This window comes from Ranitomeya variabilis, chromosome 6 (genome assembly GCF_051348905.1).
Source record: "Ranitomeya variabilis isolate aRanVar5 chromosome 6, aRanVar5.hap1, whole genome shotgun sequence".
Classification (NCBI taxonomy): Eukaryota; Metazoa; Chordata; class Amphibia; order Anura; family Dendrobatidae; genus Ranitomeya; species Ranitomeya variabilis.
This window is the reverse complement of record NC_135237.1, coordinates 86,948,401-86,960,551: the sequence shown is the minus strand read 5'-3', so window position 1 is coordinate 86,960,551 and position 12,151 is coordinate 86,948,401. Positions and strand designations below refer to the sequence as shown.

General features: G+C 44.2%; 1 protein-coding gene across 2 annotated transcripts in view; it reads left to right on the top strand.

Moving 5' to 3' along the window:
• Positions 1–11,110, top strand: part of AHR (aryl hydrocarbon receptor) — a 164,007-nt gene extending 152,897 nt beyond the window's left edge. The window contains exon 11 of one of the 2 annotated variants that reach the window (XM_077268742.1): positions 9,030–11,110. In XM_077268742.1, the coding sequence (XP_077124857.1) occupies positions 9,030–9,194 (165 nt within the window). In that variant the 3' untranslated portion in view covers positions 9,195–11,110. The remainder of the gene's footprint in view (positions 1–9,029) is intronic. The other variant, XM_077268743.1, reaches the window with a different exon arrangement.
• The last annotated feature ends 1,041 nt before the right edge of the window (positions 11,111–12,151 follow it).

Sequence of the window (12,151 nt, the reverse complement as noted above, 5' to 3'; positions counted from 1 at the left end):
AATGTTAAAAATAATAAAACAAATTAAAAAAAAGGTTATACTCACCTCAGTGGCGTCCGTTCCTAATGCTGTGTGTTCAGGACCTTCCATTGACGTAGCGGTCACGTGACCGCGACATCATCGCAGGTCCTTCACACACACCTCGGAAGCCTCTGAGAAGGTCAGGCCGCCAGAGGGTGAGTATATCGCTATTTTTTATTTTAATTCTTTTTTTTACCACTTATATGGTGCCCAGTCCGTGGAGGAGAGTCTCCTCTCCTCCACCCTGGGTACCAACCGCACTTGATCTGCTTACTTCCCGCATGGTGTGCACAGCCCCGTGCAGGAAGTAAGCAGATCAATGCATTCCTATGTGTGCAGAATCGCCGCGATTCCGCAATTTTAATGAACATGCTGCGTTTTTTTCTGGATTGCGATTCCGCTCAGGAAAAAGATGCAGCATGTGCACAAAAAATGCGGATTGCAATCTGTTACATAGGATGCTTAATGTTAGCGTTTTTTTTGCGGTTTTATAGCGTTTTTATAGCGAAAAACCGCGAAAAAAACGCAAAAAATCTGCTATGTGTGCACACAGCCTAATGCTGTAGATAAGCCCCCGATGTAACCTGAAAGATAAGAAAAACAAGTTAGATTATACTCACTCAGGGGCGGTCCGGGGCCATCTTCATACGATGTTATCATCCTCCTTGCTACATGTTGCAGCTCCTGCGCAGGCGCTGGGCCTCTCTGACCTTTCCCTGCGCACTGCAAGTACTTTGCTCTGCAAACAGGGCAGATAAAGTACGCCTGCGCCGGAGCCGCGACAGGAAGCAAAGAAGAGGACGTCATCGTATGAAGATGGGAGGTGCCGGACCCGGAAATCCCCTGGGAGAGTATAACACAACCTGGCGGCAGCCTTATCTACAGCATTACAGAATGCTGTAGATAAGCCCCTGATCTGATGGCGGTGGCTGCAGCTTATATGCGAAAAATGAGGTGACAGATTCCCTTTAATGGCATTCAACAATGAAGAGAGAGAGAGAAAGTTAGTTGCAGGGGACGTTCAATTCTAAGGCCGATGATAAAGTCCTGGCAACCGCTTTAACTCCTTGCCGTCTTCAGGATCCTGAAGAAGCTGAGAGATGCTCTGAAGCCTGAACATAAGAACAGCGAGTTTTCACATAGAAATGCATACGTTTGAGTATTTTGTTAGCACTTTTTTCAAGTGGGTTTCGAAGAGGACCCGCTCCAAATCCACCTGCAAAAAACATTGTGTGAACCTACCCTTAGAAGAAATTGCTAAAAACATTTTTTTCTCAGATGCTTTATTGGGAGACACAAGAACCATGGGTTTTATGCTGCCACTTGAAGGCTGACGCCCAGCTATTCAGTTTAGTTTAGTTAATATTGGAGGCAGACATAGGAAACCAGATCCTTAGATGTCACGTTTTTACCATTTCATTTAGAAAGCTTTTTTTCATAGTTTAAAACCTATTGGCAGCAACATTTTCCATTTTAATTTTTGCTTGCCTGTCTTGAGCCAAGGTTGACTCCTAAGGTCCATGTTCCTGCGTAGGCTATAATTGACTTGTAGGCCGTAGGTCTGGACTGTCTGCCTGGGCATGGCAAACTCTGGGCCGTTGTATTAGCTCTCCTTGGATTTGGAGGAACCTCACTCTGGTCTTGGATGCCCTTATGTCTTTTCCTTTCGTTCTGATCAGAGATCGCTCCATTTTTGCGTTCCAGCATGATGATATTTTTTTTTTCTTAGCGATTCCTTTCATCAGGCGAAGCTCTGAGTGGAAGCTCTTACATGTCTCACTTTCTCCAGGATAGTGTGATCTTGGGTTTAGCACCCTCCTTAGCATGTTCTTCACTTTCCATTTTCTTCCTTTAGACACTCTCATCTCTGTGAGAAATTCTTACACAATCTGTCGTAGTCTGTTCAGCTCCACAGTGGGTGAAATAAGTATTTAACACGTCACAAATCTTCTAAATATGAATAAAAATATATCTATAGGTGCTATTAAGATGAAATGATCACTAGATGTCTGTAACAACCCATCCAATCCACATGCTCAGAGCTCCATTTGGATATTCTGATGCCTTGTTGGTTATCCCAGTATGTTCTTGCAGTGTTTGGACTGACACGACGGCTACCATTGTTCACTGGTTTCAATCTCAATGCTGAAGATCGAGCTAAGTGAGGGCACCCCTACCAAAGCGTGGCTCACTTCCCGTGTGGTAGAAGCCTCCTGGGTTGTACGCTTTCAGGCATCTCTTCTTGTATTCTATAGAGCCACTACTTAGTCTTCAGTCCAAATCCTTGTGGAGCTCTTACCGTTTTTGTCTAGTAATGCAAATCTTGGCAGAAGGGTACTACAAGCGGCAGTTCCTCGGGTAGTAAACTGAGGTGTCTCTATTCTTCCTTCTGCGGACCTTCACTATTGGAGTCTTTGGCTTTCCACACACCATTAGATCAATGGAAATTTTGCATCAAGACATTGCCGAAGATTTCTTCTGTGTCTGCTATTCAGAGCCTAGTTGTAGGACTTGGAAACACACGGTACAAGATCCTGACACTTGTATATATGATTATTATTTAAAAATACAGCTCTGGCAAAAATTAAGAGACCACCACATCAAAACCCTGTCATGGGCAGCCCAGTCTCCAGACCTGAACCTCATTGAAAACCTCTGGAATGTAATCAAGAGGATGATGGATACTCACAAGCCATCAAACAAAGAAGAACAACTTGCACATTTTTGCGCCAGAAGCAATGTGAAAGACTGGTGGAAAGCATGCCAAGACGCATGAAAGCTGTGATTGAAAATCATGGTTATTCTACAAAATATTGATTTCTGAACTCTTCCGGAGTTAAAATGTTAGTATTGTTGTTTCTAAATGATTATGAACTTGTTTTTTTGCATTATTTGAGGTCTGAAAGCACTGTTTTTTTTGTTTGTTTGTTTTTTTTATTTTAAACATTTTTCTTTGTCAGAAAAAAAATACAAAATTTATTGCTTGGAAATTCATAGACATGTTGTCAGAAGTTTATAGAATAAAAGAACAATTTACTCAAAAATATACCTATAAAGAGAAAAATCAGACAAACTGAAAATTTTGCAGTGGTCTCTTAATTTTTGCCAGAGCTGTATATAACTCGTTCCTCACAAAAATAAACCTTAGGTTGATGGAAAAATAAAGTTACTGGGATGCAAAAAGAGTCTGAATGGCTGTGGTATAGCAATTACTTAAAGGGAGGTTGCCGTGTAAAATGACTGTTCGGACCAAGCACAAGCGCTTGGATCATCCTAGGTGTGTTCAAGCTCAGGGCTTTTTCTCATCTACTTGTTTTCTGTCTCGCTCTGCCTCTGTCTCCTGTAAAGACAGAACTTTCAATCCAGTAAGTGTAAGTGGAGATTGATGTTAAACAAGTACCGTATTTTTCGGACTATAACACGCACTTTTTCCCCCCAAAAAATGTGAGGAAAATGGGGGGTGCGTCTTATAGTTGGAATGCAGATTACCCGCAGTGGTGTGGCGGCGGCAGTGGTGCGGCGGCGGCAGAGGATGATGAGGTGCGGTGAGCGGTAGGGCGTGAGCAGGGTCCCTTCCACAGGTGAGGTGACGCAGCGGCTCGGTATCCAATGTGAGCAGCAGAGCCGGGTGAATCACGGCTTTCTCGGTGGCGCCGGCCATCTTCCTGAGGCCGCGCGTGCGCAGATGGAGTGCTCTGCTTCCCGGGGCTTCAGGAAAATGGCCGCGGGAGGCCACGCGTGTGCAGATGGAGATCGCGGCGGCCATTTTCCTGAAGCAGAGTTCGCAGATTTAGATCTCAGCTTCAGGAAAATGGCCGCCACGATCTCCATTTACGCACGCGCGGCCATTTTCCTGAAGCCCCGGGAAGCAGAGCACTCCATCTGCGCACACCCGGCCTCTGGAAGATGGCCACCGAGAAACCGGTGATTAACCCAGCTCCGCTGCTTGCCTTGGATACTGGGCCGCAGCGTCACCTCACCTGTGGAAGGGACACTGCTCACACCATACCGCTCATTATCCCCGCACCTCTGCCTTCACCACACCACTTCTGCAACCCCCTCCCCCATGGACACCAGGCCTTGGCGTCACCCACCTAAGCAGGAAGGGACCCCGCTCAGGTGCACGCCGTACTGCATCACCGCACCTCTGCCGACACCATGCCTCCTGTGACCCTGCTCTGCCACCGCCAGCCCTCAGGTAAGATACTGTAAATTCGGACAGTAAGACGAACCCCCATCTTATAAAAAATATTTTTTTCTGCTATTTTCACCCCAAATTTGGGGTGCGTCGTATGGTCCGGTGCGTTTTATAGTCCGAAAAATACAGTATGTGTGAAGGTACAATGCTCTGTCACTCCAGGGGTACCCCAAGTGCCTGTGCTTAATTTCATCAGTAATTTTGTGCTGACGGGCTTGCTTTAAAACTGGGCACACTGTTAAAGGGACCCTTGTCAGCACAGTGACTGTTCAAACCAAGTACAGGTTGCTCGATGCTCTATGGAGGGGGCCAATCGTTTATATACATGTTCCCACCTACTTGGTTTCAATCTACCTCCACCCTTCTCTTGCTCTATGAAACTAGAGCTGTCAATCAAAGAGGAAGGGCTGTAGATTGAGGGAAAACAAGCAGGCGGGAAGGTGTATTTAAATTATTGGCCCCGCTGTGAAGCACCGAGCGGTGGGACTTTGTCAGCACAGAATGACTGTTCAAACTGAGTCGCTTTTAACTGCACCTTCCCACCTGCTTGGTCTCCATCTACCTCCGCTTTCTCTTGCTCTATGATGCCACAACTGTCAATCAAAGAAGAGGAGGGGGATGGAGATAGAGGGAAAAGAAGTAGATGGGAAGGTGCACTTATGTTTTTGGAGATGCAAAGGCTACACCGAGTGCCTGTGCTTTTAGTTTGAAGAGTCATAGAGTCATTCTGTGCTGACAATCCCTTTAAGGAGAACCAATCACGTTCTGAGATTCTGTTTTAGTAAATATTTTTTCTATTGACTGCAGCATTGAAGAGGTTAAGTTGTCACAATAGAAGCCAGATCCGATCCTGGTAAATTCAGGCAGGTTTCAGCAGTATGAGACAGCCTGCATCCAGCAGCAATATACAACTTCTTACAATTTGGGATGTTGGGATGCGGCTCACTCAGTTTCCTACTTGAATGTATTCCTCAGTGTATAGCCTTGTGAGTTCTGGGTTTTTAGTGATAACCCTGATTATAATATAAATGCCCTCAAAATACGAGTTACTGAAACCCAGACGTGTCTGAGCATTGTGATTGCTCTAGCGGGCAGTGTAAAAACTGGAACGTTTCAAGTATAGTTGAGCAAAAAAGTTTTCTGTGGCTGCTGGACTAGTGCCCTGCTAAGCTCCTCGCTGCCGGCATATTATTATTATTATTATTATTTATTTATATAGCACCATTAATGCCATGGTGCTGTACATGAGAAAGGGGTTACATACAGAGTTATAGATATCATTTACAGTAAACAGGTTTACAGTGACAGACTGGTACAGAGGGGAGAGGACCCTGTCCTTGTTGACTTACATTCTATGGGATAGTGGGGAAGAGACAGAAGGTATGCGGCGGCAGCTCTGGCGGTGGTGAGGCGGCGGCTCACCGTTATTGTAGGCTGTAGGCTTTCCTGAAGAGATGGGTTTTCGGGTTCCGTCTGAAGGATCCGAGGGTGGTGGATAATCGGACGTGTTGAGGCATGGAATTCCAGAGGATGGGGGATATTCGGGAGAAATCTTGGAGGCGATTGTGTGAGGAACGAATAAGTGTGGAGGAGAGTAGGAGGTCTTGGGATGAATGAAGATTACGTGAGGGAAGATAGTGGGAGATTAGTTCAGAGATATAGGGAGGGGACAGGTTGTGGATGGCTTTGTAGATCAGTGTTAGTAGTTTGAACTGGATTCGTTGGGGAATTGGGAGCCAGTGGAGGGATTTGCAGAGGGGAGAAGCAGGGGAGTAGCGAGGAGAGAGGTGGATTAGGCGGGCAGCAGAGTTGAGGACAGACTGGAGTGGTGCAAGAGAGTTAGCGGGGAGGCCACAGAGGAGGGTGTTGCAGTAATCGAGGCGGGAGATGATGAGAGCATGCACAAGAGTTTTGGTAGATTGTGGACTGAGGAAGGAACGGATTCTGGCAAAATTTTTGAGTTGGAGGCGACAGGAGGTGGCAAGAGCTTGGACGTGAGGTTTGAAGGACAGGGCAGAGTCAAGAGTTACTCCGAGGCAGCGGATTTCAGGAGCGGGAGAGAGCGTGATGCCGTTCACCATAATAGATAGATTGGGTAGGGGAGATACGTGAGGTGGGGGAAAGATGATGAATTCGGTTTTGTCTTACATTGAGTTTTAGGAAACGAGAGGTGAAGAAGGAGGATATGGCTGACAGACACTTCGGGATTCTGGACAGCAAGGAGTTGACATCTGGGCCAGAGAGGTAGATCTGAATGTCGTCTGCATACAGGTGGTACTGGAAGCCATGGGACTTTGAGTTGTCCTAGGCCAAGGGTATAGATGGAAAAAAGTAGGGGTCCTAGGACAGAGCCTTGAGGGACTCCAACAGAAGAGGGCGGGATGAGGAGGTAGTGTGGGAGTGGGAAACGCTAAATGTGCGGTTGGATAGGTATGAGGCAATCCAGGACAGGGCGAGGTCTTTGATGCCAAGGGAAGAAAGAATCTGTAGCAGTAGGCAGTGATCGACTGTGTCGAAAGCAGAGGACAGGTCAAGAAGGAGGAGGATGGAGAACTGTCTGTTAGCTTTGGCTGTGACTAGGACATTAGTAATTTTTGTCAGGGCAGTTTCGGTGGAGCGGTGGGGGCGGAAGCCAGATTGGAGGTTGTCAAGGAGAGAGTTAGATGAGAGGTGGGAGGAAAGTTGACCATGGACATGCTGCTCAAGGAGTTTTGAAGCAAACGGGAGCAGTGATATAGGGCGGTAGCTGGGCATAGCAGTTGGGTCAAGGTTAGTTTTTTTGAGGATGGGTGTGATGGTGGCATGTTTGAAGGCAGAGGGGAAGGTACCAGAAGAGAGCAATAGGTTGAAGAGATGGGTTAGGGCTGGAAATAAGCATGTTAGTGAGGTTGGGGAGCAGGTGGGAAGGCATGGGGTCAAGTGCACAGGTGGTGAGGTGTGATTTGGAAAAGAGGCGAGTAAGCTCTCCTTCAGTGATGTTGGAGAGGGAGGTTATTAGGGAAGGGCAGAGGTCTGGTATATGGATTGGTTGGGGTGGTGGACAAGTAAAGGTTTGCCTTGTTTGGTCGATCTTGTTTTTGAAGTAGGTGGCAAAGTCCTCGGAAGAGATGAAGGGAGTTGGAGGTGGCAGTGGTGGGCGGAGGAGAGAGTTAAATGTGCTGAACAGTTGTTTTGGGTTGTAGGATAGTGAAGATACAAGGTTAGTGAAATAGGTCTGTTTAGCAGAGGTGAGGGCTGATTTGAAGTCAAATGTAGCTTGTTTGAAGGCAGTGAAGTCGTCTGGCAGGCGTGTTTTCATCCAACGCCGCTCCGCAACCCTGGATGCTTGTCGAAGTTTTTTTGTGACATTGTTATGCCAAGGTTGCCTATTGGTTTGTCGCACTGTGCCATGCGTGAGAGGGGCGACTGAGTCTATGGCTGATGTGAGGGTCGAGTTATAGAAAGCGGTGGCGCTGTCCGTGTCGTCCAGTGAAGATATGGAGGACAGGGGTAAGAGAGAGTCTGTGAGTGTCTAGATGTGCGAGGTTTCTGCGAGGATGTGGTAATGGCTGGACATGGGGGGGCAGGTGAGGAGGACAAGGATGAGAAGGTGAGTAGATGGTGGTCAGATAAGGGGAAGGGAGAGTTTGTGAGATTAGATAAGGAGCAAAGGCGGGTGAAGATGAGGTCTAGTGTATGTCCATCTGTGTGGGTGGCTGTGGTGGACCAATGGGTGAGTCCAAAGGATGAAGTAAGGGCCAGTAGTTTGGAGGGTGCTGGCTGGTGGGTGTCAGTAGGGATATTAAAGTCACCCATGATGATGGTGGGGATGTCAGCAGAGAGAAAGTGAAGGAGCCAGGTGGAGAATTGGTCAATGAAGGCAGTGGCTGAGCCTGGTGGTCGGTATATGACAGCCATTTGGAGATTGGTGGGAGCGTAAATACGGACAGAGTGAACCTCGAAAGAAGGGAGGATAAGGGAGGGTGGGGGTTGGATAGGGTTGAAGGAGCAGTTTTTAGAAAGAAGGATACCCACTCCTCCACCATGTCTGTTGCCGGAGCGAGGAGTGTGGGTAAATTGGAGGCCACCGTAACTCAGTGCTGCAGGCAAGGCCGTGTCAGGGGGCGTCAGCCAGGTCTCAGTGAGGGCCAGGAAGAAAAGGTTGCGAGAAGTGAAGAGCTCATGGACCATGTGGAGGATAGGGTAAGGGGTAGTAATGTATGAGGCAGGGGGCAGGATTGGGGGATGTGTCACCAGCAGTGAGAATAAGCGGAGAAAAGGGAAACAGGTGGGTGAAGGAAAATGAGAATTAGTGGAGCAAAAACGGTGGGGATAATGTGAGCATGGTTAAAGAGCAGGGGAGGAAAAGCAAGTCAAGTAAATTTAGAAGATAGTGATTGGTCTTACCGTCTGGCCGATTTCTGGACTATTTCTGCAATATTTCTGATGCCACTTTAAAGATGTCACTTCAAATGATGGCACATCTGACCAGTACCATGCAACTTATACCATTTGAAGAGTCCATATCAGCACCTCTTCTCGTTAGTAGGCCCGGCGTGATGTAACAGATGCACACGTTATATCATTCCGGGGCTTACTAATGAGAAGAGCATCTCTGCAGTAGGAGGAGGTTCACAGGGCTCTGATCTGGCAATCACAGACTACGGACGTTTCCACTATGAATCTTTTTGCTCATCTTTAATTTCAAGATATTGTAGAAACATAAAAAGCCTAAAATGTAGAAAAAAAACCTTTTATACTAAAGACTTAATTAGCATGTCATTTTCTGATTCTAATCTATATAGTCACAATACCCGTTTTTATTTTTCAGCAGTTTCAAAATGGTTTTGCTGGAGGAAATGTGAACAAACCATACACGGCACCGCTGGATGTGGCAGGAAGCTCCCAGGCTGCTTCTCATCTACCGTCTCATCACCATCATCTTCCTGCAAATTCCAAACTCTATCCTGACTTACCGTCCAGTGGGTTCTTGTAACTGTGAGGAGAGCCGCCTCTGCACACACCGTCAGTGTGTTTCCGTTGGCCTCAATAATCAAAGACTTGATGCAGAAAATGCTTTAAAAGCCACATTACATCCTTGAGTTTATTTGGGCAATTTGCACTTGATCGGCCGCCTAAAGCTCACACGTTGGACTGGACTGGCCACATCCGGATGTAGAGAGAGCTTATTTTGGAGAAGAGGAAAAGCTTTGGTTTTCCCAACTTATTAAAAGAACATATAATTTTCAGTGGAATTTTAAGGCAATGTATTTTTGCAATACAGTTCTGTAATATATAACAAGATAAGGCGAGCATTTTATTTACCCTTTCACTGCTATCCAACTAAATTGTTCCTCTGTAGAGCACTTATTGCCCTTTGAATACTAATGGTATGCTTTACCATTTTATAGGAAGAGCGTTTTCTTACCTTTTAATCTAATTTTATGCATTTAAAAAAAAAAAAAAAAACGAAAAATGTCCCCTTCCCATACCCCAACGAAAGCACTTACTTTTAAAGTGGCAGTGCGATTCACTGTGTCTTGACCACTTTGCACTGTCTGATAGACTGGATTAGAATGTGTCACTTTAATGCCTATATCCCAGAGTAGTTGTGATGTATTTTTCCACCACTGGAAGTTCATTTGGATAATTGGACAGATATATATTTTTTTTATTTTTTTTTGTAATTCTGTCATCCAGTTGTGTGATATAGTTATATGGTTAATGCACCTTTTTGGCTGTAATTATGTAAAATCACCCTTTATCCATAGACCTTAATGAAAGTCCCTGAAGCACAATGCTCAGAGGGACGTTAATAGAGCAAGTTTAAGTAGACCCCCCAAGAGGAGAGTTATCGTGTTACCATCCATTTTGAACTGTTTCCATGAAAAACAAACATGAAATGATCCCTTATATACCTCCTCTACTTGTATTGACCACATCTTCACTTTTGCAAAATGCCAGTAGGTAATATGAATATTCATCCATTTCCATTTTCTTATCAAGAACTTGACCCAAAGAGACACAGAATGACTATGGTGACAATCAAAATAAATCTATGCATTAAACTTCATGTGATTATATTCAGATAAGATTTTGCCCATGTTGACACCTAAACGAAAACCACCGTGTTCTCTGTATTCCGGCACTACACTTCAACGAGGGATGATGGCTAATCGGTAAGAGGAAATTCAGACTCGAAACGAATATGCTGTAATGGGGAATGTGATAGTTTATATCACTGTAAATCTTTGTAGAATATTCTAGTGTGAGGCCATTTGTTGCCAGGAAGGTTCTTCTATTCTATTTCTACTTTAAAACCTATCGATGAGCGTTCAGACGCCATATAACTAGCGGCTAAGTCCAATAAATCCCCCTTAACGATAGTAAACCTGGCCTCTTGCTATTGTGCAGGTAGGTACGGCTAGACACACATGATTTATAACATTCTCACGTGATATTTTGTAACCTCAAATGGATGAGTGTTTTTTTGAAGTTCAATTAGTGGTACTGCCACTATAATTTCATCTGTTTTGCATATAGAGAGATTGGTGGATTTAGGCAATACTTTTAGAAACACATTTCCCTTGCCAATAACTGTTAATGTAGGTTAAAGCAATTACGAGTTTTTAGACCAAAGTAGATAAAGTAGAGTAAGGTTCTGTTCACATTAGCATCTTGGCTTATCGTAATAATATAGCCATAACCGCTATGCTGAATTTGTCCAAATGGGTTTCGGAATAGACCCAATTAACAATCTGGAATTTCAGACCAGCCGGCAAAAATAATGCCTGCCTTAAAAAAAACAAAAACAAAAAAACTGAATTTAACTATAAACTGCAAATGTGAACATTGCCTAAGGACAGCATGTTATATTTATTAAAAAAAAATCAATAAAAAAAAAATATAAAAGCAACAGATGTCTCGTATGCTTTGATAGAAGTAGGATGGTGTCCTATCAAAGCCATAGGTAATTTAGGAAAGCTACAGGGACAGGTTCACCTCCCGTTAGAGAACAATCACTTTTATATCTTGTACAGTGTAAATTTCTCTCTTAGTTTTAAGTTTCAAATTTATTATAATGTCAAATTGATTTTTATATGGTTATAACTTTAACTACTTTTAATCCCTTTATTTTGGCGTCTAATAGCACTCGGTAGGATTCTAGGGTGCACTATTTTACTTCTAGTAACATTTAGTAAGCGATGTCTAAATGGGTTTCTCTCATGGTTGGAGCATATTTTAGCTTTTTATCGTTGCATAAATTAAGTCACCTACTTAATAATTCTTAATTTTATTTGCAGTGATATTAATGGTAGATCCAAGTTATGTCAGTCAGTATTTACCTATTGCCTTCACTGTTTCTAGGTAGGATTAATGATATTTCCCCAGTTAAAAGCTTTTTGGAACATTGCGGCAGACCTACTAATACTATCCCAATTTTAGACTAGACACTAGACCAAAGTGCAGCACACTCTGTGATGAATTTGCTGCATCTTGCTGGCCATTGTAGACCTTTTTCTGTTTTTTACACCACGCCAAAACTGGCTTACTCTACATTAATATCTTCCATCAAAACAATGATGCTTGCCAATAATCTGGTGCATTTTTTAACTTGACACACTTCAAAACTGTCTAAGTTGTAAAAAGTGTCCAATACGCACAACAAATTTGAGCCTCCTATTCATGAAGGTGCTTCCTGGCATAAAACTCTTTGAAATGGCACAAAATTTAGGTACAACTTCAAGTTGCAGAAATATTTTGCAAGTTGACGTTTTTATACCAGTTTCACCCAGGTTTGCCAAAGTGGACTAAGCATTTTTAATCCAGCTCCTCATATTTCTCTTAATTTGCATCCCAAAGGGGACATAAATTATGCCAAAAAATGTGCGTCGGGTCCTGGCCAAGAGCAGCAATTTCACTAAAAGTCATGTGCCTCTAAATGGCTGTGGC